Source organism: Barbus barbus (assembly GCF_936440315.1).
Source record: "Barbus barbus genome assembly, chromosome: 12".
Taxonomy (NCBI): Eukaryota; Metazoa; Chordata; class Actinopteri; order Cypriniformes; family Cyprinidae; genus Barbus; species Barbus barbus.
In genome coordinates, this window is record NC_136740.1 from 27,431,622 (window position 1) to 27,458,242 (window position 26,621).

Genomic DNA, 26,621 nt, shown 5'->3' on the forward strand with positions numbered 1-26,621 from the left:
ATGCTGCTGTCATGTTTAGTAGACTAAACAACAACCTTAAAATCTTAAATCCAAATTTGTTTTGACTACAGTGCCTTTCAAGGCCATAAAAATGACCTTGAAAACAGCAGCCATGCTAATATCATCTGCACTAGAACGTCAAGTAACCAAAGCATGTGTTTTTGAGGAAAAAGACAACTAGGGCTGGGCGGGGATACATCTATGATATATCTAGCTATTCATGATTAATGGATGACCGATGTAAGGTTTTCAAGAACTGGTGCAAATAGTTTGGGGTCAGCAATATATAAAATTTTTAAAGAAACGTTTCTTCAGCAGGAAATTAGCATATTAGCATGATTTTTGAAGGATCTTGTGAGACTGAAGACTAGAGTAGATATTGAATTACACTTGAATATATTCAAATAAAAACTGCTCTTTTAAATGGTAATATTTCATTACTATTTTATGCTTGATTCTGATTGATTGACAATATTTTTCAGTAAATGCACAGCTAAAGTAGTTTTAGTAGTTTCTTGACCACAGTACAGTTCAATATGTATACTTAAACCAAATTATTTTAGTTATTTCAAAGACACTTGCAGCGAAAGAACTAAAAACCACAAAGGCATTGAAATAAATATGACAATTTCCTTTATTATCTATGGAATGCATGCTCTATCTCTGCTCTCACTCTCGTTTATGCACACACTTACAGACACTCGTGCACAAAACTTGTAACTTGATAAAAGAGTTTCACTATTAAGAGCTGTGGACATTTCTCAGTTGCGGTGGTAGTGTCATTATTTTTGAAGTAGTTAAATGTTCAGCTTCACTATTAGTAGAGGCGTTGCTGCTGAATGCAGCAGACAGCCACACAGACATTCAAAAGTGCCTTGAAATAAAACACCTGAAATGTCTTGTGGTGCATTAACAGTGTTATATTGTTATATAAGTAAAGTAACAGACTCCAGACTGTGAATTATACAAAAATATAGCATATCCAAGGTGGTAATGCAGCCACAACGTGGTACATATTGCCATTTAAACAGCCTGAAATTAAATCTATTTTCTAAATGCATTTTATAGATCTTACTGTGAACAATTCTTATATGACTAAGAAACCTAAAAAAAAATTTTTTTTTGAAATTGCACTGTTTAATTAAAATGCCTTAATCTTGCAGGCAAATGACAGGATTTCTCTTATGATGCATGCAGGACTTCAATCAGTTAATCTGCTTAAACCTGCTCCTGCAAGTTTGCCCTTATCTGGTTCCACATTTGAGTACAATCTAATCAACAACTGATGCACAGAATCACGTCCCTGTCGTATATTTTTTTATTTTTCGATAAACTGCACTGTAAAAATAAAAAAAGTTGAGCCAACTTAAGAGAACTCAAAAATCAGCTGAAGCTGGTTGCCTTAAAATTTTAAGTTGGCCCAATTTTATTTAATTTTTTTTACAGTGTGCTACACTCGGCTGTCACAATAGAGAAGAAAAGATCTGACTGTGGTTTTATTGTGACTTTAATACCATGCCCAGCCCTAATTGCAACTACTGAAAAGGAAAAAAAACATTATTTAGTGATACCTGACGTTGGAGAGGAAGGCCCAGTCGTGTTGTTAACGCCAGGTTTGGAGCCTGACGCATCCACCTCTGAAAAAGCCAATAAAGATGACCAACCCAATGATGTGTACCGAAGCATTGATAAACCAGCAAGAAGAGTTAAAAAAAATAAAAAAATGACAGCACACTTTTTCAGCAATACTGGTTCTGGTAGTACATTTCTCAATCAATTTTGCTATAGAGATTTTAAAAGGTATTTCTACTTCCAGAACCATCCTGATCTGTGGAAACTGAAGACGACCGTGTGCATGGTACCTTGTTTACTGACAGGAGCGCTGACCGACTGTGGCAACTTCTCATTGATTAATTCCACACACTCACTGGGAAAGAAGCCAACCTGAAGAAAAGAGAGGTGAAAGCTGGGCTCAAAGTTTACAGTGTTACTGAAGATGGCCCAGATCAGATCCTAAGGTTTAGATCGGTACCTGGAATCCATGCTTTCCTCTCCACCACGTGGTGTCCTCTTTGGGTGGCATGTCAATCACTGACAAAATATCACCAACCTTTAGAAAGAGGAACAAAGACACATGCAAGCGATTAGCATGCAAACACACACACACATCTAGTAACAAACATGCAAATTAATTGTGCATTAAAACCATCAAAAACTCTTCATAAAAGTATATTAGCATAGCATCGTTGATGATTGAGTTCATATTTTTCAACCACAAGCACGTCAACAGCTGCAATTACTGTTGTGTGTGCACTGCAGACTAAACATTTCATATCTTCTCAACAACATCCAGTCATAATCAGATTAACATCTCTATTCAAAAGCACTGTTGCGTGCCGAAATATACTTTGACCCAAATTGAAAAAAAGGAAAAGAAAAAATATCAGTTCCTATCTCTCAGTGGAGAGCAGAAAGAGAAAGCATTAAGCCTGAGATGAGAGAAAAGAGAAAAAGAACAAGAGAGAAACCAAAAAGGAAAAGTTGAATAAGGAAATAAATGTTGACGTTGGCTTAAAAAGCCTCGTCTAAATATAAAAATTCAACAAACACATCGATAAATACAGTGGTTGCTAAAGTGCTTGGCAAAGTCGTTAAGGCATTTCTAGGTGGTTGCAAAGGGTTTCGGAGCGGTTTTTATGGTCTCGCCATGTGGCTAGTTAGATAGATCAGTTTAAAAAATGATGTCATATGTATGCAAAGGAAGTGAAGTGTGATAGACAGACAGAAAGAAAGAGAGAGACAAAAAGAAATAGAGAGAGAAAGGGGGCCTCAATGTGTTCTAAGTTTGGGTCACCTCATTCTCTGGCCCAAAAAGTGTCGCTGTATATGGAGCAGCGTATAGGGAGGGGGGACAGGAATAGACATGACGGAGGAGGAAGAGCAGAGAGAACGAAACAGTGTCCCAGGACCAGGCAGGCTGTGCATGCATGTGCAGAATAAGGACAAGACGTGAAAAAGAGAGAACTCAAACTGGGTACAAGGTCTTCTGGAAGAGTTTGAAGTTTAATGTGCAACACTGAAAGGAGCTTTGAAAAAACTAGAAGCTTTCATATGTCTAATCTCAAAGTCCTGTTTTAAAAACAAATATCTCAACAGAGGGGAAAAAGTAAGTGGTCTGAGTACCTCAATAGAGATCTCATCGCTAGCCTGAGCAGTGTAGCGCTTGATGACGTGAGCAGCAGCGATGGCAGGGACGTTTAAAGATGCTTCTTCTTTCAGCAGGAACCTGTTGCCATGGTTGTCAATCTGTAGAGAGCATGCAAATCCATTAACTGTAATATTGCATGACTTCAGGTAGCCGAAATCTCAAAGCAAAAATCATGAAATGTATCTTAGCAAATCAGATTCTGCCATTTTTTTTTTTTTTTACAAAAAAGTGTGTGAGGGGGGAAATTGCCTGTACAATGTATAATTTCACATAATTTCATGCCAAAAAGAAGATATTTTGAGAAATATCGTTTTTTTTGGCCATACAACAGAAGTCAATGGGCTCCAATGTTTGGGTTCCAGCATTCTTCAAAATATCTTTTGTATTCCACAGAAGAAAGAACACAGGTTTGGAAAGTCATGAGGGTGAACTTTAAATAAGTTTAATTTGGACATACTTCCAAATTGCAGTTCTTATCTACTCTAATGTATGTTTGCATTCCCATCTTTGCTCTGTTTGCCTCTCACCTCCATCCAGGAGAGAACCGGCCCACAGTTCAGCTTATTGTCCACGATCATGGAGAGACGGTTGAGATACTCCGACAACAGTGGTGTGAAGATCTGCGTGAACAACATGCATGCTAAGCTCAATTGAAAGTCTCACTTATTTATCAAATGAAAATATTTTATGTAAGATTCAGGTCAGTTTGATTTTTTAGTAATGCAATAAATTTATTAAAAGTGTTAGTACATTAAAGACATTTATGTTTAAAAAGATTTAGAATGCTGTTCTTTTGAACTTTTGTATTTAAAGTAAAAGAATTCTGAGAAAACTATTAAGGACCGTTTTCAACATTCAAAAAATGTATCTTGAGCAGCAAATCGATATTAAAATGATTTCTGAAGGATCATATGACACTGAACACTGGAGTAATGGCTGCTGAAAATTCAGCTTTGTCATCACAGGAAAAATATGACATGAACATTTTAAAATAGAAAAGAGTTATTTTAAATTGTAATAGTATTTCTCAATACTATATTTCACTGTATTTTTGATCAAATAAACACAGACCTGCTCAGCAGACTTCTTTCAAAAACATTACAAAATCTTATTGAACCCAAACTTTTGTATCTAATAGTAATTAGAATCTACCAGATTGATGATAAATGAAAATACAAATAATAGTGACATGTGAAAGATTAAGTGTGGTAGCACTGTCCCTAAGGGTCCCGACAACAACCTACATAACTGGCCGACGACCTCAGTACAGAGCAGCTAACTCTGTTAGCGGTACGGCATGAGCTACGATGAAGCTAAATAAGAAAAAAACATTAGTGTCCAGCGGAGTTGAGCTCACCTCCAACCGGTCTCCGATCTCACATAGGGCAGGAAGGGCCAAGAGATGGGAGTAACGGCGGTCATAAATGCACTGATGCAGGTGGGCGTCCAGCGTCCGGAACTCTTCGTATGAACGCCGCACCATCCACATCTTACCCTAGATTTCAGCGAGAGAGAGAGATAGGGAAAGAGGGGCAGAGAGAGGAGGGGGAAGTCAACAAATGACATGCCAACAGAAGAGAGGAAGATGCACGATGCAAAACGATGTGTAGTGCACTGAATTCTTTCACGTTTGATACGGTCAGATGTGTTTTTATTTGAGGCAGGAGGGGGAGTTTATTATTAGCGCTGACAGGGGCGTGTGCACCCACTCACCTGACAGGCCACCTGCACAAGGAAAACCAGATCTTTGGCACTGCCCGAGGTCCAGCTGGCATCGCTCTGCTCGTCGGCATACTGAAGCTGAAGGTGTAAAGAGCAGACATTAATTCATGAAGGTGCGAAGAAGTTCAAGCACAGATAAACAAACGTTCAAGACTCATCATTTAAGACTGTATATTTTCACTATAACCACAAGGTATGTTGCAAGCCAAGAACAACTGGTTGGTTGATTGGTTGCATACATTAGCTGGTTGTGTGTTCACTGATCCTAATCTGACAAGTTTATCATTGGATAAGTGCATCTCAATGTGTGTGTACATTTATCGTGCATCTGCATCCCAACATAATTGTGCATTTATGTATGAGTTTACAGGGTGTAAATCCAATTTCAAGAGGCATTCGGTTGCACTTTCCATGTTTCATTTCTCTAACATTTTGAAATGAGTAGAACGGAACAACATAAAAATCAAAACATGTCCTGAATTGCGCTAACTGTAATAATCGCTTTCAGTCTGGACAGATGAATTACTAGAAAATTGCCCGTTACTCACATTTGATGAGATACAGCTACTTTCAAACACATGATTTTTTATGAGAAGCTGGGAACATCCCTTCACAATAATTCAGTCACCAAAATGCTGTTTCATATCCATGTAGCATGCAAACTTCCTCATTGCTTTGACAATGACTGTAATCAGTGAGACACTCACTTTTATCCAAAGCTGTTTTATACAAAACTCCTAAGTCTGGGAACAGTAAGTCATAATAATAATAATATAATAATAGTCTCTTCAGTAGCAAATCAATCTTAGAATGATTTCTGAAGGATTATGAGACATTGAAGAATGACTAAGATATATATATTTAAACAGAAAACATTTATTTTAAATTGTAAACAATCAACCAATCAAACAAATGTAGCCCTGGAGAGCATTTAAATAAATACAACCATAGTCATGTAGTGTACCATGGCATTTCAAAGCACCATGGTACTGGTATGGTACATGGCCAGAAATACTGTATTGCATTAGCAATTGCACAAAGAACAGAAGAACTGCAGAGACCTTTTCTGCTTCATAGGGTCAGAGTAAAAAAAAACATGTAAAGGTCTTTTATTTTTGTCTTCAGGGGGTTTAATCACTAATCAGACGGACTCACACTCCAGTCATGTTGTGCGGTCAGTGCGCTCCAGGTGCTCTCAAGTGTGTGTGTGTGTATACACAGAGTATAAACACAAAATGCAGCACAAACACACAAAACAATGCCACAGGGACACTGAATTACATTTTGAGAATGAATGTCTATCCTTATGGCTGGAAACGTTCTTAAATGGAACACAGATTTTAGACAAGCTTAAACAAAGCACTTTGTGGCTGGCGGTTTAAATGAGAAGAGCTCTGACATACTGCAGTGTATCTGCGAATCAAGTATAAGTAATTCTTTACTCTTCCCTATCAGACCACACAAATAGAATCGGAATGTGTGTGTGTGTGTGTGTTACTGAAGGTCACAAAGCAAGGGTCTGTATCAGCCCTGGAGATGATCTGGCTGTTTGCTGATATCTGCTTGTTTTTTTACTAGTACTAATTCCAGAAGTCGAACTCTAACTGTGGTGCACCTTGACAACTGATCTATTGCGCACACCTGATCAGTGACTGTTATCTTTCATCAAAATGTAAAAATGAAACCACATTTCTAAAGGTTATTTGGGTAGGGCAACATAATATTAATATTATAGCTTTAAATCTTGTTCTACTTCATTCTTGGTAAATAGTCTTTTTCCTAAACTCCTAAATACGGTATAAATATGTATTAATGCCTACATAGGCAATATTTTAAGGTATCATAATTGTGCTTCTGATGTAAAACACCTTCTTTTGGGCAAAACAATAATATGAATAATAATCAAAATTATAACAAGCGGAATAAATAAATGAAATAAATATAAAAATAAAAAAAATATATAATTATTACATATTTAATTATTATAAATCTACAGCAAATAACTAATTTTGCATACAAATGTGACCTATAGGGCTGGGTGATATAAAAAGTTTCCATTTTTATAATATTTTAGTGGAGAACTAACAAACGTCTGCTTAATTTGACAAGATCTTACCTCGATAGAACCGAAGTCCACATTTTCATAGTGAAAGTGGGCACAGTCAACAAGCTTGGGGAAGTGACCTTTCACAACAGAAAGCCTGGAACCACAATCAGTAGATGAAATGAGTTAACACATCTCATACTGTAGGTTTATCAGTGACAAGTAGAGAAAACTTTAAAACGATTGTTTAACTTATCTGGTTAATCAAATTAGTCATTATAATAAGTAGCACTATGACTATTTCTCAGCCTTAGAATTTTCATCTGGAAAACAATGAAATGAAACAAAAATCCTACAGACTTTTCAGTGCTCTGGCAAACACCAACACGTTAACACTGAGTTTTGCCCAGGACAGTAATGTACATTTTCTTTCAGCTTTAGTTTGTATTTTCAAGTTCCACAGAATGTAGAAGCTCTCTAGGGCAGCTTTCAGCTACTCATCGGCACCGCAGGGAAACTTTGCATCCCATTATCAGTTATTTCAGGGGGAAGTGAAACTCAGTTCTTCCTGTTTTACAGTGTGTTCAGAGCTTGACAAACCTGAAGCTGAACTCAGTTTCTGAGCTACAATACTGACAGTATCACGGCTCTTCACTTCATTAACTATTAAACCAAAATATAGTTCATCTCTTTTGTGTCTAAAACCTTTAAGGCTGTTTTACTCTTCATTTCAATTGCTTGGTCTACACCTGAGTTTGAGGGTCTTGGTTACAATTCAAGTGGGTGTGGTTGCTAGGTGGGAGAAATGTGCTTTATGATGTCCAATGCGAAAAAAAGAATCGTGGAATCCAGTCATAAATATGGAATTTACTGTGGAAAGTGGAATGTCAAGGAATTTGGCAAAGTTTGGATGAATAAATCAAAATGCTATACACTTAAACTGCTAAAAGACTGCTATTGAAATATAACGTATACATGTCGACTACGCAAGCTCAAGCATATGTGACGCTTGTGGTGTTTTCAGTGTCTGCCATCTTATATGACTTGAACTTCATCCCCAGAGCTGCTCTAGCTCACTCATTGAAACATTATTTTAAAATAAGATTATACACATTTTCATAATAAACATCTGTTGTGCAGCACATTATTTGTCAAAAAATTAAAGAAACTAATTAATTTCATTTGATTGCAATTTAAAAGATTTGCATTAAATCATAAAACAGAAACCAGAAAAATTAAAAGATAACAATTTCTTAAAAAATAAAACATCATAGGGCACTATTATTGTTACATTTTTTATATATTCTTAAATTAAATTAAGTTAAAAAAAAATCTAAATTAAAATAAAACACAGAGAATTAGGTAAAGAAATATATATATATATATTTCACAGGGCCTGATGGGGAGACATGCAGCTTCTCACCTTTTGCTCATCTTCCCCTTCAAGTTGGCAGTGGTTCCCACCGATCGGGTCCCAGGCTCCCCAGAACTGTCCAGATTATCAGTGCTTCGAGCCTGAAGGAGGGGGAATGAGAATACAGAAGAAACAGTTTTTATGATGGGTTCTGTTCATTCAATAACACAAAGATCAAAGCCATCCCTGTTTCAAGAGCAAAAGTATGCATCATCTGAATTCAATGAAAATCAACATACTTTGGAGAAAATCGATTAGAAATCCTAAATCAGCAGTGATATTACAGACATGATTCTCTATAAGGTCTCAAGCAGATCACTTTGATTTTAATGTTCAAATCAAATGTAGAAAATTACTAAGGGAGCAGCAAGCAGCTTGTGAAGTGACCGGGACAGTCGTCTGCTGACCTCTAGTCTCATTTAGAATATAAGCCAAGCTTTTATATCAAACGTCACACTTTGACCACTGGCGTGTGATCCAAGCGGCCATTTTCAACTCTATGCAAAATGAGTATCAGATATGAGATTTGTGACTGACCGTGCACAGCAAGCGATAAGAGCATCAAAATATGAATCTTCTAATAATACATTTCGGTAACACTTTATTTTGATAGTCCACTTTAGACATTCTACTAACAGTAAGTAACTTTGCAACTACATGTCAACTAGCAGTCATTAGAGTATTAGTAGACTCTCTGCTTAACACTATCTTCTCACGCTTTATTTTGATAGGTCCACGACATACAACATTTGAGAAAATCTGCAAGTATATGTCAACTTATTTTCTAACCCTAAACCTAGCCTAACAGTCTACTCAAGAGTTAGATGACACGCAGTTGCAAATTAACGAGAATTAGTTACAAAGTTACTTATAGTAGAATGGACTATCAAAATACAGTGTAACTTAAATTTTAATTATTAATGCTGTGTATAGACTTTAGGCTTTTAGAAATAGCATTTCTATATTTATAAATATCTAAAATAAATCAAAATATATGTATTCAGATATGTAAAATAGAGAGAGAGATCATTTTTTAATTATATTTACTGAGATGTATAGAGATAATTTACATTATTAGTAGTAGTATTTTACCTACAGAAACAAACAAATAATAAAAGGTACTTTAGATTATAAAAAGAACAAAATAAAAATACAAAAAGTCTTAATTTGTATCAAAAATTATCTCATAAAATATCTCATGGAAAATAAAATTTTATGCCAACTGATTTTCCGTTAAACGGCAAAACAGCTGATGTTGTTAAAAAATATGTGACGTGCAGCTCTAAAACGTTGAGAGCAGTCACTCAGTTTTAGAGAAAAACAGCGCTGCGTACACACCGGATGTTTCTTATTACATCTTTTTATTCTTGTCCTTGATGAATAAAAGCCCCTGTGAATTATGGCTCAGTCATGCAGATTAGTTCTGATAACAGCGGACCATGTCATAATGACTGTTTGAGTTTCATCCACCTGACAGCCAGTTTCGATGGAAACAATGCCACGGGAGCATTTGGTTGGGAGACAGCACTTCCCCGAAGCCTTCAGGGGAAGAACAGATCTCTGCAGTCCTCCTTTAGTTTTGCACAATACCAAACAGTCACGGATGAATTTAAACATTGGAATGAGGGATGACAAGAGTGGATCTGCCTGCTGCTTTATCCAAAGCAATGCTAGTTTTTCTTCCGCAAAGGGATGGCAAATTCGGAAAGGCCAGCGTATTGATAAGCCAATCATTTTAGAGGCGATGATCAGATTGATTGAAGCACTGTGCGTGTGGCAGTATGGGAGAAAAGAGATGTTGGACACTTCTGTCAAACTTACCTTTATTGCTAGCTGCTCTCCCCTGGGCAAGAAACCTTTAGAGATGGTCAGTAGTGCATAAGCATATTTAACAAGGATTAAACCTATACTGTACTGTTAAGCAAGCAGATGTGTGTGAACTTTGTGTGTTCCTATATAATCCTAATGATAACCTCAGTATGTGTGCTTACTTCAATAACTAAGCAGAATGCAAAGCAAAAGCACTGGTGTCATGTAAACAAATATTCTGTTTGGATTTGCATGCTGCACCTCTTAGAGGAGACAAGGAAGCAAAGCTGAAAACACTGACAGACTGATCTCAAAAGATAAAATCACTTCCGTCAACCTCTACCTGACCACAAGCCCCACAGCTCCCGATCAGAGTTATCATTGATAATGAAAACTATTACAAAAACTAGAAAGAAGAACACTAGCATTAAAAATAATAAGTAAAAATTAAATCATCTAAAGCTATAAATATGCACTAAAATATAAACAAAAACTACTGAGAAAATGAGCTTGTATAATAAAATATGCATAGTATTTTATTATACTATTTTAAATACTGACTTGCAATAAAAACCAAACCAAAACTAGGTGTTTTCCAAAAATACAAACAAAATAAAAACTATTAAATGAACAGAAAAAATTCAAACTAACATTTAAAAATACAATCCAAAAATAAAAGCTTTTAACTGGCCATTCACTATTAACAAAAACAAAATAACTTTTAAAAAAATAATTAAATGTTTTAATTTAAATATATATAAAATACAAAAATAGAGAAACTAAATCTAGAAACACTACTAAATGACAAAAAAAATAAGATTAGCAATTAAACACAAAAAAAAAAGAAAAAAAAGGCCATTTTATAATTATAATACTATTTAGGAATAATTGAAACTACATGAAACTGAAATTAATATAAAAAAGAAACATTTTCAAAAATATAATAGCCCTGCCCGTTTCGTTTAAAAATAAAACATTCCTCTGACCCAACCTGCTCCCAGAACCCCACCTTCTCCATTCGGCTTTGGATTGAGCACACATTCCTCAATCTGATGATATCTCGGCCCTCACAGCACACGGCTTGAAGATCAGCTGAGATCTCAGAGGAGAGATGTCGGCCAAATCAGTGACCGTGAGAAGAGCTGCCTGCCAATGTCTCGCCTATAAATCAGTGGAAATATATTGCACACTTACACCGCGGTGCATAGCCCTGTCTGAAGATATTAACTGGAGTTACACTGATTATGCGTCAGTCATTATTAAGCAGCGTTCCCTCTCTGTCCCTGACTGACACAAGCGTTATGTAGTCAACATTCCTGCAGCGAAAGCAACATTTTTAGACATTATCATGTATCTTTCTTAAAAACTGACAGCATTTACTGTCAAAACTATTTTTGTTCCATTACCACAATATAAATAAAAACAGACCCAGTTTACATTCTTAATGTCCCCTTGTCTTATTGAATATGATTCTGCAAGCTTTCTTAAAAATATAAATGTATTTCTCCAACTGATATTACTTTCTGCTGATATCAAGGATTGGGAAATATGATTATAACCAACATCATTTAGAACATATATACAGAAGGAAAATACGAATAATGCTTGCTGCAAATGAAGTTGTTAAGCGGTTGCTAGGGTGTTCTGGATGGTTGCTTACAGACCCAAGACTCTAAGATATTTTGGTCTCTAGATATGTCTCAGGGTTTGTCAAATCCCTAACCATGAGGAAAAGCAACAGTAATAGTCATGCTTGCGTAAGTATTCCCTTCTGAATATTGTGTTTCACTCAGAAATACACCACATCACAGAAGCTAAATATGCTGTGACTGCCATTTTAAGTTCTCTTGAAATGTCTGGTCTGACATTCAAAGAAATATAGAAGTACTCTACCGTTGAAACGTTTGGAGTCAGTAAGATTTGAAATAATATTTTCATTCAGCTAGGACATGTTAAATTGACCAAAAGGGACAGTGAAAACATTTATAATGTTACAAAAGTTTTGTATTTTAAGAAAATCTGCTCTTTAGAACGTTCGATTCAAAGAATTCTGAAAAAAAAAAAAAATATCATAGTTTCCACAAAAATATCAAGCAGCACAACTGTTTTCAACATTGATAATAATATAAATGTTTCTTAAGCGCCAAATCAGCCTATCAGAATGGATTCTAAAGGATCATGTGACACTGAAGACTGGAGTAATGATGCTGAAAATTCATTTGTGTCACAGGAATAAATTACATTTTTAACTATATAAAAAATTGAAAACTGCTATTTTAAATTGCAATAATATTATTTGTTTTACTGTATTTTTGATCAAATTAATGGAGCCTTGGTGAGCATGACACTTGCTTTATGAATATTTGTTCAAATCTTGCTGACCCCAGACTTTTGAACGATAGTTTATTTTGCATAATACAGTATAATATGCTTAAAAAACCCTGAAACAAATTAAAAGAACATCAAAATATTGTTTCCTCGACAAAGACAAACTGATAAATATCTATGTTGAATGCTACAGATCATTAAACTAATTCAAATCAATACACTGCTCCACTGCACATTGTGTGCTGAAACCACGGGACTTGCCTGTCCAGCTCTGAAACGGGCGAGTTTCAGCTGTAAAACAGTGCCGAACAAAACACCCCTGGAACTCCAAAGAGGCAGCAAGCTTTTATTCAACCCACAATAAAGACTAAATTTCAACCTTCAAGTGTTCCTCATACAATGCTGCGGGTATTACTGCGTGTAGTGACGGTAAACGCAGCTGGTTTTAACCGAGGCCGCAGTGATGTTATGCAAACACACACCTGACGGACCCGCTGTAGGATTTACAGCAAACAACGCACCTGGCAGCTGGCATACTGGTTCACCTGAGATAAACCTGCGATGGAAACATGCTAATCAACCACGTCCACCTAGAGCATCTCTTCTCTGCTGTACGATAAAGTAGGCATAACTTGCACTAGTCTACTTTTCTACCACACCAAACCTCTTAACCAGTCAGTAAAGCCGGCCAATCCATGGTAACCTCATACATGTTCTCCATGACTGGTTTATGTTTCTCTGAAAGATGCTGTTGAACACAACACACAAGTAAGCTGCTCTTGACAGCTGATTCAAATCTTGTTAACATAAATGCACTCAAATTTAAAATGCATTACCCAACTAACCAATTAAACCCTAAGCCAACTAGGCAAATATTTCCACATTCAAATAGTGAATCTTCCTTGCTCTCAGATTGATTCATACCTTAAACATTCTCTTCCTCTTGAACATTTCTTCTGTTGTTGATACCGTGAGGCAGAACTACGGAGGTCAACAAGGTCGAGTACTAGGCGCACTTCAGCTGTCATCACCTCTCTACGTCAGCTTCACAGATGCATCCGAGTTAGTTCTCCTGCGGTTGGACCCTCCACAAAAACGTGCAGGGATGGGTGGGCTTTCCTTGGAGATTCCCATAAGCACACTCTTTCTTCACATACTCGTCTATCTCGCCTTTCTAATCGTCTCAGACACACGAAAAGCTCACTTTCAGAGGCACCTGTTGAATATTTGATGTGAACGCTGGGTTAACGCCAGGCCTCTGTAACTCCTCAGCTGTTTGCAGGAAGAGAAGGGCTGCTCGTATGACAGAGCATTTGTGCCGTTCTCTCCACTCGTTTTTGGACGTTACGGATGTTCAGGCTCTCTTATTTAGGTGTGTCCTGATAGTTCAATAAAGAAATATAAATATGCACCAGTTTAAACTAGGGCTGCACAATTAATCAAAATATAACCAAAATTGCAATATGACGTAGTTTGCTAATCTAAACGGCTATAATTCAATATAAAAGTTTAACATTCAATAATGAAGATATTAAGAAAGCCATAAATATTAGTATTGTAATTTCTACAGTTGTAATGAAAAATAAAGTATTACTATATTATGTCTTAAATACTTTTTTATTTTACAGTGAAAATTCTCGTATTGTTTTTATTTAGTAATAATAATAGCAACAATTATTATTGCTGTTGTTGTTTTTATAACCATATTGAGGACTAAGCACAAGATTTTGGCCATATTGTGCAGCCGTATAAATAAACACAGCAAACCTGGATTTTTTGCAATGGCATTTTAGGGTGTTTTCACACCTGTAGATCGATTGCTTTGTTCCGAAACAGGGATTGAAATTATTACAATGTTGCTTTTTATTCTTGGTGTGGTTCGCTCTCACATGGCAAAGTTTCTAAATGGACCCAAATTGTTACTACAAGTCACATGTGAGTAAAGTGTCCTCTCATTGGTCAAAGTTCCACAGAGCTGGAATGACAATTAATGATTCATTTGGAAAGAGAGACAAACTCTCTCTCTCTCTCACAAAAACTAATCTGTCTCAGTCTCAGTTCGTTCAACAGAGAGCAGTCTCTCTCTCTCACACGTCAGGATTGAACGAACAGTTTTTATGGCTTATTTTATTTTTTGTAGCTGTCAATCTATTTATTAATTTATCATTTTGAGCAGGAGTCCAGGATTCGTCGGCAAAACATAGTTAAAATGCACCTACTACGAAGAGCAATAAGACGGCATTATAAAATGAAAAGGCGTGCTTTGATTTTGAATGGCGAAGACGTGCACACCCACTGCTTTTCACAGAACTTACATAATTACCCATTATACAGTGTGATATAGCCTGGTTCGTTGGTCCGTTGGATAGGATTGTTCTCTCGCTACAACCGAACCGCTCCAGAGTTCGTTTTCAATCGAGCTGAGACCACCTCGTTCAGGCGATCTCGGACTGATTGTTTTGGCATGGATCCAAGCGCTATAGCCGTGTTCACATATGCCCTAACGAACCGAGCTAAGGGGGGAGAAACATGCCAGGTTCCGAAACAACGGGCCAGGTGTGAAAACTAAATTTTTATCAGAAAAAAATTTCCTCCCCAAATCGTGCATCCTTCATTTAAACTGTTGGCTGAATGACTTAAAATGAGAAGCATCGATCAAGCATTGATCATTTCTCTGTAATCTGTCATATTTCTGAGCGAAACAGGATTAAAAAAAAATGGTGCTATATATATATATATATATATATATATATATATATATATATATATATATATATATATATATATATATATATATATATATATATATGGAACCAATAGGTTGAAGGAGTAAAATCAATAAGACACAATATGCATTAAGAAAGTAAATCGGGTTTTTGATTTCATTAGGACTTTAAAAATTAGATCACTATATCCTTATTTCTCCATATAAAATAAATGGCTTAGGCAACAACTTCTGAGCATCCAATCTGACCCTGGATTTTCATACATAGTCCTGACCACTCAAAGCCCATTCTGGTCATCCAATAATCAATGTCCAGTTGAAGCTATGCAGAGTTTACCTGTCTTTTCACCTGCTTTCCAGAAGATATGCACAGACAACTCGGGAACAAGGGCTCTTTCAACTAAGTCAGACATTCAAAGTAAGATACAGAAGGAAAGGCAAAAAAGGGACACAGATCAGGAACATGCACACAAACAAAAGACACGAGTCTCATTCACAAACATGTTTTTCATATAACCAGTGTTTAAGCCGGTTTAATGTGGAAATTATAATTAATAAAAGTTACATTTATTACTAACATTTATTTGAAATTCACAATAAAACTCATTACATTACAGAACTTTTGTAGCTTTGAAAATAAACTTATTGTAGGGTCACTTTATTTATTTTTTTAAGGTTTATATTTGGCATTTTCAAGAAAGGTCCTCCAGTGGGGATTCAAACTCGGGAAGCCGATATGTCGGCGCTGTCCACAAGGCTTATTGGCACTGATGTAGGATCACTTTTACTCAATTTCTTAGAATATATTAAACTAAATTCAATTAGACTTATTGTAGAGTCACTTTTATTACATTATAAACTGAATAACTAAATGACCCTACTAAGTCTAATTTCAAAGCAACAAAAGTTAGAACAGTTCAAGTCAGAATGGGTTCTGCATAAAAATGCAGTCGATAATGTCGTCTAGGACTATATGAAAAAAGTATTTTGCATTTCAACCATTTTTGAAATTGTATATGAAACTTGTGACAAATGGTTATATAGGAGAGGTTGTACAAAAGACCAATAACTAGCTAAAGCTAATAACTTTATGAAGACGTGCCCTCCCTCAATTAGAATAATTTGGATTGATCAACAAATGACGGTAAAAATCCATATGTGAATGAGACCCAATAATGCGAAAGCGACATGCACAGTTAAAAGGATGGGTTCAAACCCTGCAATTCGCCAAATGCATCTGAATCATCTTAATGCAGCATTTTATCAGTTTACTGCTCCTATCGCTCAGTTCATAACTATATAAATGGAGTCAGAGTTGATCCCATCCTGTGCGTGAAGTGCGTTTGGCTGCAGAGCGGCACTTACCGGACATGTCTGCCAGGCTCATCGCTCTCACAAACATGGTGCATTTCCGAACCCACTGGGGTCCTGACACTTGACACAGAAAAGGAGAATAAAGACCATGTCAGCCATGAGTCTTGCACTATAATCTCAAACACACAAGAAGCTGCCATAACCCAAACACTGTGGATTATGAAAATGCATGAATGAGCCAGCATGATAACAGCAAGAACAGTGAGGATGGCTTATATGGGAAGACATACTGCATCAGCTCAAATGTGCAACTAGTGGACACGTTTAATTCATATTTAGTTTTTTCAATACAGTTTTATTCACCTCAAGCTGAGGTTTTACCCTTTGTTGTTTAAAACTGGCTTTTAGTACCACAATATTTTAACTATACTCACATTTATGTTTTGTCAGGCCAGCGAGAGAAATAAAAGCAGTGCATGAAAGATTTTAAGAGTATGTCTTTAATTAACATGTAAATTAACTCCTGTAATGATGTGAAATGCCTTGTGCATTACGAGGTCAGTCTCATGCAGAGCTGAACTGCAGACTGCAGTAAACAAACGCAAAGAATCCATGAGACCTCCGGGCAGGAATTCTCTGGTATGGGGAGTATTCTGCAACCATGGCAACGAGTGATGTAGAAAAGAACTGTTTTTGTAAGAAGCACTTTTCGGCCCGTGTGAGAGTTGCGCCAAGTTCAGCCAGCTAACAAAGCCTACTTAAACACACAAAACAAGAACACTTGGCCAAGGCACTGCAAGCATGCTGATCCGTTCTACATAATACACATGCTTTATTGAGTTACAACAAACCTCTGTATATCATTTAACTAACTTTCTCAGCAAGAATATCTTTAAACTGGAGCTCCGTTATGACATTAGCTCGCCTGAAAGAGAAAACTAACCACAGATGGCATTCGTTTATCCTAATGGGTGGCATAGTGCTTCTTGCAGTAATGCTGATAGTGCAACATGTACCATTACTTGTGTTCATGTAGTTGTTTGGAGCACATTCAGGTCTTACTCTCCAAACAGCCAAAAAAAAAAAACCGATTTTAAGCTAGTTAAACTAGCACTTATTTTATGCATTAATAAAATAAAATAAACTTTCATCATCCATCCAAGCCAGTAATATATATATATATATATATATATATATATATATATATATATATATATATATATATATATATATATATATATATATATATATATATATATATATACATTAATAAACAAAATAAAACAATAATGTAAATAAATAAAAAATAAAATCTTTAGTCATCCATGTATGCTACTATAAAATGCCTAATAAAAAATATACAAGGAACAAAAAATATCCTACTAGATAAACTAAATCTGCACAGCAATCTTACTTGACTGTTACAACATTCTTATAAGACTGTAACAGAAACTAAATTGGCAACCCTTTATGTGCAAAGTGTTTTATAATCCAAAAACAGGCTTTACCTCATGCTGTTCAAATACAAATGTAGTACCAGTATAGTATATTACAAGTCCATTTTTACTAAGCGGATGGTTGTGGGTCACCATAGTAACACTGTCAGTTGTCGTTTGAACGCGGCTGAATTGAGCTGATATGGAGAAGAGCGAGAGAGGCTTATTATAGAGAAGTCGTGCTGTCAAAGTCCGTACCATCATGTGGGCAGCATCTCTATAGTAACAGCGCTGGCTTTGGCCATGAAGAAACGCTCAGCGTGTGTGTGTGTGTGTGTGTGAGAAGGGTGAAACCAAATGGCTGTTAAATAAAGAAACCAGGATGGATGTAGAGAGAGAAATATTCAAACAAACAGTGGGCTGTGTTTGTGTAAGTGTCACACAGTGTTTGAGGTGTACACTAGAAACGCACGGCCCGAGCCGCGTCCAGCAAAGCACACGCTGTGAAGTCTGCCTGTAGGTGCGCTGGATAAAATGGGTCACACACACACACTATTATTGTTACTTCCTCCCACCGTCTCTTTGTGCTGTCAGATCATGAGTAGTTCTGCTGTACACACACACACACACACACACGTACACAAAACACTACTGTGCCATTTGACCTTGAGAGCAGGGATGTAAATATTTGCTCTGATAATGATTCATTTGATTCAGCTATTTTTCGAGATATACTATCATTCAAAAGTCTGAGGTCAGTAAGTTTTTTTTTTCATTTAGCAAGGATTCATTTAATTGATCAAAATGGAAAGTAAAGACATTTTTACAAAAGCTATTTATTCCAAATCAATTTTCAACATTGATCAAATTAAAAGTTTTTTGAGCAGCAAATCAACATAATAAAGTGATCATGTAATATAGAATTTAGCTTGACAAAAAAAACATTTAAAAATATATTAAAATAAAAAATAATTCGTTAAAATTGTAATAATATTTAACAATATTGCTGTATTTTTTTTCTCAGCCTCAGTGAGCATAAGAGACTTTTTTCAAAAACATAAAAAAAATGTGACCGACCTCAACCTGCTGAATGGTTAGTATAAAATTAAGCAACATCATGAATCTGTTGTGATTTTAATGCACTTTATTTCACCATTATGTTTCCTAAAGAATGTTTTATTTTGTCCTATAGAGGTTTGAATTATTGCCATTAATCTGTCTGTTTAAATTTTCTGTCTGTTTACTCATTCTTAAATTCAAATTAAATTAGAAAATATAGTTAATTAGTTACTAATTTTAAAAATGCATTCCACTTTCATCAGATCATTGTCAGGTTGCTACATTTTTCCACCCCTACCTGCGATCCACATAGACTCTCTCCCTACAAGCTCTGCTTAAAGACACGCTGCAGGTAAAAAAACATGGGGTTGGAGAAGCTGACAGTGCTAACAGAACTAATGACTGGAAAACACAACCAGTTGTCATGGTTGAAACTGGAACTGGCCATTACGATCATTGTTTTTCAGTTGCTGTTGCTCACAGCAGGTGTCCTGGATCTGACCTCGAAACAATACAATAGGACAGCAGCCATTAAGTCACTCAAGCAGAAGAGGCTATACAGGCTATTGTCAATTGTCTTGGAGAGTCGCCACCCCAAAACCCCACCTCCAAATCTCCAAGACTAAGCAGCTTTTTCCCAAGACCATTATAAGCACAGTTTGTGAATGCCATTTCAGAAAAAGCCCAAGCGAGCATATTCCAGTAAGATGTAATGGTCTGATGAGAACACTACTCTTGCAAAGAAGTACCGTGTGCTACTATAGTAAAGTGATGGTATCAGGTGACATGATACTGAAAGACTACCATATTTACATATGATAATATTTACATGGAATTTTAAAGAACATCATGGGATTGCGATGGCGCCATAGGAACACTACTTTTAGTGGAAAGGTGAACCAGGTAAATTTAGAAATGGATGCACAAATATGTCTTGCAAGGTATAAGTATAGGCAGAGGGTGAACCAGCTCCAGGGTAAATCTATTAACTACAAACATCATAAACCCGTCATTTTAGGCAAGAACCAGATATGGTTGTCATGTAGGCTAATCAAATATTTTTAATGGGACTTGTATTTAACGTGAATACAATTTAATAAAAGCATTACAAATTGAGAATTATAACGTTTATTTTCCATGGTTATTCAAACAGCGAATAAATGATATAGCCTACAGAAAGCGAGTGAAGAACAAGATCACTAACTTTGATCTACGAGAGTTCAAGCGCTCACACACACAAAAAACCCAGAACTATCGTTATAATCTGAAGCTGCCTACACGGTGAAATTAATCTCTGATTTACATTGTACGTATATCTGTGCTTTGTTGTTTATGATGAGAGAATTCACGAGGGTCCGAATTCAGAACAGTGAGCGCGCGCACTCAACAAAACTCAGCGATGACTAGGGGTGTGCGATATTGAAAAAAAATGATATCTCGATATTTTTTAGGATTTTTTTAGTAACGATAATTAGACGATATGAACTGTTGTATAAAATCAATATCACAATCATGCATGAAATGAATGCGTGCACTCTGTAGGGGTGTTTTGACTGGTTTTTGCAAAATACTCGATAATGCCAAATTGCACATCGCTAAAACAACAATTACGATAATCGCAGACGATAATATTGTATATCTCGTATATAATATCATCACCTCTAGCGATGACTCATCTGAACGCCTCTGATTGGCCATTGCATTCCTAAGCTCAACAGAATCATGTGATTGGTTATAATGTGCAACACTGTAAGAAAAAACGGTGCAACATGAGCAGATCTTAATTTAATGCCACAATTGACACTTTCCATTTATTTCCCATTTGTTAGCAACAGACGTAATAGATTTGATTTATTTGTGCTGGGGCATTTTTGTCCCCGTGGCCCTCCCCAGCCTTACACATGCTCTGCCTGTGGGTATAAGCAGTATCTTAACCAGAAAAAGATAACAAGATAACAGAAGAACACTACTGATGAGAAAATTTCTTGAAATCAAAAGATTTGTTCAGTATTTTTCAGACATTCCTGCAAAGCATTTTGCATTGCATTTTTGTCATTTAATATTTTTTAGTTAAATACTACAGTTTATTATTGTTTCTGATTTCAGGTTATATAGACAAATGTAGTGTTGTGTATGCCACTCAAAATTTATCAACTGATTGTCAAATCTCTGAATAATGAATCGTTACAAATCGTTACAAATGAATCATTAAAAAGAATAGTCTCAAAAGAGCTATTTGTTTGTGAATCACTAATTAACTATACTACTGTTTATCATTATGTTTTTGATTTCTTGTTATACAGGTTATGCAAATGTTATGTTGTTTACATATCACTCGCCTCAGATTTCCAGTTCTTGGAATAATCAGTTCAATTGAATCATTAAAAATAATACTATCAAAAGAACTTTTTCCTCGCTAATTTACAACCATTGATTCAAACATACTGAAGAATGTTAGATCCGAGTATCAAAAGTGTCATAATTGGCCTAAAAATCTAAAATTCTAATAATAAAAACCATTTGTCATTAGCAAAGCTTACTTTCAATCAATGTTTCTCAACTGGTTTTGCTTCAGCACCCGGACTGTACATTAGAAATCAAGTAGTGACTCAATAACAGAATAATAACAGAATAAATCCTTAAAATCGAACATTTAAATGTTTAATATTCCTATAAACTGTATAGATGCAAAAATATGCAAAATTATAAACTTGACAAAAAATGCACAGTTTTAGTTTATAAATATTTTCACAACTATCCCAGCCAATTGAGCACAGACCAATGTCTCATTTTTGGGTCGTGACCCACCAGTTGAGAGCACTTCATAAGGTTTCATTTCTGCCATGCTGTAAGGAACTTCCTCTCCATCCCTCACCTCATATGGTCCTGTAAATTTCTGTTGTGTTCAACTCTCCCCCACGGCCCTTCGACCTCAGTACAAAGCAGCCTTGGCCTTCCCATTCACCCATGGCTTCTCAGGGCCACTGGCCCCCCCTACTCCTTCCTCGGCCCCTTCTTAAAGATCCCACCCAACCCCCAGAACGCTAAAGGACCTCATTCATAGATCTACTGCTATCCACATCTGACCCCGCAAGTGCTGAATGCTCACTCGGGGAAGCAACTGCTCCGAAACCTCCATCTACACACCCCTCAGATTCTAGCATGGGGCAGAACTCATGTGTCCGGGATGACAAGGGACAACTGGGGATTGGGTATAAGCAAGGTCAAATGAATCATGGACATTCCTGGAGCGGATCTTAGAAACTCTGCTCCCACAGTCCACTGTGGCGCTGTAACCCCCCTTCTCACGTTCTGTCATGCTTTCTATGGAGAATCAGGAAGGCTCAGAAGCGCTACCGGCATACTAAACACTCTCTCTGCATCCCAGCTGGGGCCACGTGAGAGTCGGAGGAAGAAAAGACGACAAAAAAAATGAGGAAATGATGGAGAGAGCCTGGGAGAGAAGAAGTCTCTGCAGTTAGACAAAGCGTTTGTCTGTTTGCATGAGCATATTTGAGTGAATAAGTGGCAGTGATGAAATGAAACGCTGTGAAACTCCGACAAAGCAGATCGTAATAGAATGATTAAAATAAATGCAATTAAATCACATTTTTGTCTTAAAGTTTAAAGTTTTATTTTAAACCGAATCAAAACTATAATCTAAAGGAGGGGGGAGGGGGCAAATTATATATATGTTTTAACATTTTAATATTATTTTTCTTTTATTAATAATAAATTTAAATGATTATAATTTAAATGAGTAATTTATTTTAAACAGGCAAAAAATAAGCATGTTATTAATATTATTATTATCGTCGCCATCATTAACAATATTATTATTAATTAATTATTCTAGATTATGAAGGTCTTTCTTTACTATTTATTGAAAAACCAGAGACATAACTATTATTCCAATTAAATACTACAAATGTCAAACTAAGGGAATAGTTCATCCAAAACATATCGTCATCTCATTTTGACCCCATATTCATTTTCTTTCTGTTGTGAAACAAAATGTGCTGTTAAGCATCAAAAAAAAAGTTTTTATAAAGCTATCAGCAGTACATATCAACATTCACTTTCATTTTATGGAAACAAGAAGCTCATAAGCTCACTTATTCAGCCTTGCTTCTGCTTTTGTGTTCCAAGAAAAGAAAATAATACAGGGTTGGAATGGTTAGATTTCTTTTGGGGGGGGTGAATTATTATTAACTGTGTGAAATGAATGTAAGGTTGTTAAACATCATTACACTCACAAGTTAGCACGTTAGCATCCACAGAAAGCTACATACTGATGTATGGCATGCATGTAGTAGCGGTGGGGTGTGCAATGGCCATTTGTGTTGGCACAAAGTTCCTCTGGGCACGAGTTCAAAGCAGCTGCTTTTACAGGACCTGCGACTGCTTTAGAGCTTTTACTTCATTCATTCAGAATAAAACACAGATAAATGAAGTGTAAAACCGCTCCATGCTGAACGCAGAAGCGAATGCGCGGCTATGACGTGATGGGAAACTTGGATGCTGAAACTTAAGATTGTGTTGAAACAGACTCTAAAATCCATAGGCTGTATGAAAAGACAAAAAACTCACCGTTTCCTCCATGTGTTAAACACGCAGACCTCACAGACATTAAATCCAGCTCTGAGCAGTGTGACGAAAGGCTGAGCCACAACATAAACCCACCGAAGGAAATGCAACACACCACCACAGAGAAGAGAGTTTACATGAGCTGAGAAAGACAAGATACTTCCACATACAGGCTAAACAATAAGGATTTTCTTTGCTGGACCAGTACTTCAGATTTGTACTAGTCCTGTCAACATTTTAAAATTGTTTTCTTGACCAAAATGTTTAAACAAATAATTTTTTAGTTTTCTACTAGTCTGCAATTACAGCTACTAATGAATGAACTTATTCTTCCTGAATAGTAAAAACATGATTTCAACACACAACTGATGAAGGACTATCACAAGTCAATCTTGCCATTTAGACAGCTAGATTTATTACTTATTTATTTTTATTGCCAGATCAGCAATGGCTATATTAATGGCAAGATCAAAGTAAAAAACAAATGGGCCTTTTTACGATTAAAAACTATATAAGATCATTCAGTTTGACATTTGCTAAAGAACATAATGTTTTCCTAGTGAAGTCTTCTAGGGAAACTCCCATTAAGGAACTTTCTGAATAAAACAATTGTCTTTTAGTATTTAAAAAAAATTGAATAGTTGAATAGCCTTACAGAAATCCCACACTGGGGATTCTTCAAACTCTTTAAATTAAAACGCGTTTAAGTCTTAAGTGTGGCCAACTACACATTCAAAGTTTGAGATCAGCTTTTAGGTTTAAAAAAAAAGTATACTTTCATTTAGTACGGATGCATTAAATTGATTAAAAGTGACAAAAACATCAATATATTACAGGATTACTTTTTCAAATAAATGCTGTCCATTTGAACTTTCTATTCAAAGTATCACGGTTTCCACACAAATATTATGCAGTGCTACTTTATTTTGAATTGTAATAATATTTAGCAATATTAACATTTCTACTGCATGTTTGATCCAATAAATGCCACCTTGGCAAGCATAAGAGACTTTAAAATCATTTTAATAAACTACCGACCCCAAACTTTTGAAAAGTGAATAAATGTTAATTCTGGGCCTACTTACACTTTTTAATATTCAATATTTTAAAACATCACAGAAAACCAAATAATTAAGCAAGGCATTAAAACACACATTGTCAACAAACCTGGGAAGTAGGGCTGTGCAACTGATCGGACTTTGACTTTTGCAAAATGGGACGTGCTTGATTTATTGAAGTATATTAGATTTATTCATGTTTTTAAAAGCGTGAAAGAGAACTTGTGCTTCCACAGGAGAATTTCTGTATAATTTATGTGCTCAGAGACATGTAAAGCCATCTTTTAGCTCAAGGTGCGTGCCTAAATGGTCAAATACACGCAAAAGTGTGTTAAAATGCAGCGCTTCGTGATTATTCACGTAAACCTTCGTCGGTCATGTAATAATGTACATAACGAGTTGAGAATGAAAATACATGTGCAACAGTAAATTGGATCTGTGCGGCTCTTAAAGTGACAGCGGGCTAATATTCCTGTTGCGACTGTGTGCTTAATATTAATCAAACAACAACAACAAAAAACAAAACATCACACACTGCTCAAGTGAAGGACTTTTGTAGCTTTAATAAGAAACAAGGAAAGTTTAATTTTTAAAGTGAAGACTATGTTGTTTTATCTCACATTTGATAATTCATTAGGCTGTTAACTGCGTGAGGCTTGCATAAAAAAACTTTTTATTCTATTGTATTTGTCCTATTGTATTTGTTGCTTTTTTTTCAATAATTGAGGACTTTTTGTTTGTTTGTTACCTAGTACTCTGCTGTGGTATTGAGAATTGTGAAATTTCATATAAAGTTTTGGTCATATGGCCCACTCATAATCGTGTCAAATAGTCGTGATTACAATATTGAACAAAATAATTGTGATTATGATTTTTGCCATAATCGAGCAGCCCTATACTAGGAAGCAGGAACAATGCAGCACAGGCCCGATAACCACCAGCTACAAAATTCTCTCTCACAACTTCATTATCTATCTTCATTATCATTATCTCACAAAATTATCTATGAGATAGTGAGAAAATCTAAAGATGTGCAAGAATGAGACGCGCACACAGTCTATGAGAAATGTGGACTGACAGGGCAGAACGACTCTAGTGGTTGAACTGTGACTCGGTGTCATTTGCCCCAAGGGCATCAGTGCCAAGGGCCACTGGAGCTCATATCGAAGCCTGGGAAAGAGGTCACTGGCACAGCTGCGTCTGCTCAGGAACAGGTCATGAAATGCGTAATACCACAGAATATTTACCACAAAACCAGTTAAAAGTTATTTCTTACCAACAACCTGTATTTGAAAACCTGTATTGTACCACTTAATTTGTTAATGTCCAACGGCAAAAATGTATAAATGGATTTCATCTTGATAGTTCTTGATCATTATTACTGATACTATCTGTAAACAGTTAATAATAAACAAAGACTTTAACTGTAATTGAACCTGCCAACAAGAACACTGTTTGTAGCTTAAAAAGCAGCCATACAAATTCTCTAGATTGCCTATATTGTCAAAAGGCTTTATGCACTTTTTAGTTGAGTGCATCAACAACATTGTCAGAAACTATGAAAATATTTTGTTTTTTCCGCAAAACATCTTTAACTAAACGTTTAACATATTTAGATCATTGGTCAATAATTGTGTCCGCTTGGCCAGTCATTATTAGTACTTGGTAGTTCCCCATCATGTCATTTCCACAATCTACTGAAAACCTCAGATTATGCATGGTTTCGGTTTTCAAATGTGAACGTTTAAGTAAAAAGTGCATAATATTTTTGGCAAAAATTCAGGTAATTTTATGCAAGTCTTCTCTCTAGTCCTCAGCCGTTCACAACTTTACCACATCTTTGTCATTTATAGTCATGGTGCATAGTGTTTGCTCTTAAAACTGCAGTAGGTTTTAGTAGAAAGTAGGGGTGTGCGA

General features: G+C 36.0%; 1 protein-coding gene across 1 annotated transcript in view; it reads right to left on the minus strand.

Annotated features, from left to right (window-relative positions):
- LOC306877766 (uncharacterized protein) overlaps positions 1–26,621 on the minus strand; it is a 53,852-nt gene that overhangs the window by 18,420 nt on the left and 8,811 nt on the right. The window contains exons 2-12 of the mRNA XM_079429715.1: positions 16,616–16,684; positions 10,210–10,244; positions 8,398–8,489; positions 7,047–7,131; positions 4,922–5,008; positions 4,566–4,703; positions 3,736–3,828; positions 3,184–3,306; positions 2,033–2,110; positions 1,863–1,944; positions 1,572–1,637 (exon numbers count right to left, since the gene is read on the minus strand). Coding sequence (XP_079285841.1) covers positions 1,572–1,637; positions 1,863–1,944; positions 2,033–2,110; positions 3,184–3,306; positions 3,736–3,828; positions 4,566–4,703; positions 4,922–5,008; positions 7,047–7,131; positions 8,398–8,489; positions 10,210–10,244; positions 16,616–16,684 — 948 coding nt within the window. The remainder of the gene's footprint in view (positions 1–1,571; positions 1,638–1,862; positions 1,945–2,032; positions 2,111–3,183; positions 3,307–3,735; positions 3,829–4,565; positions 4,704–4,921; positions 5,009–7,046; positions 7,132–8,397; positions 8,490–10,209; positions 10,245–16,615; positions 16,685–26,621) is intronic.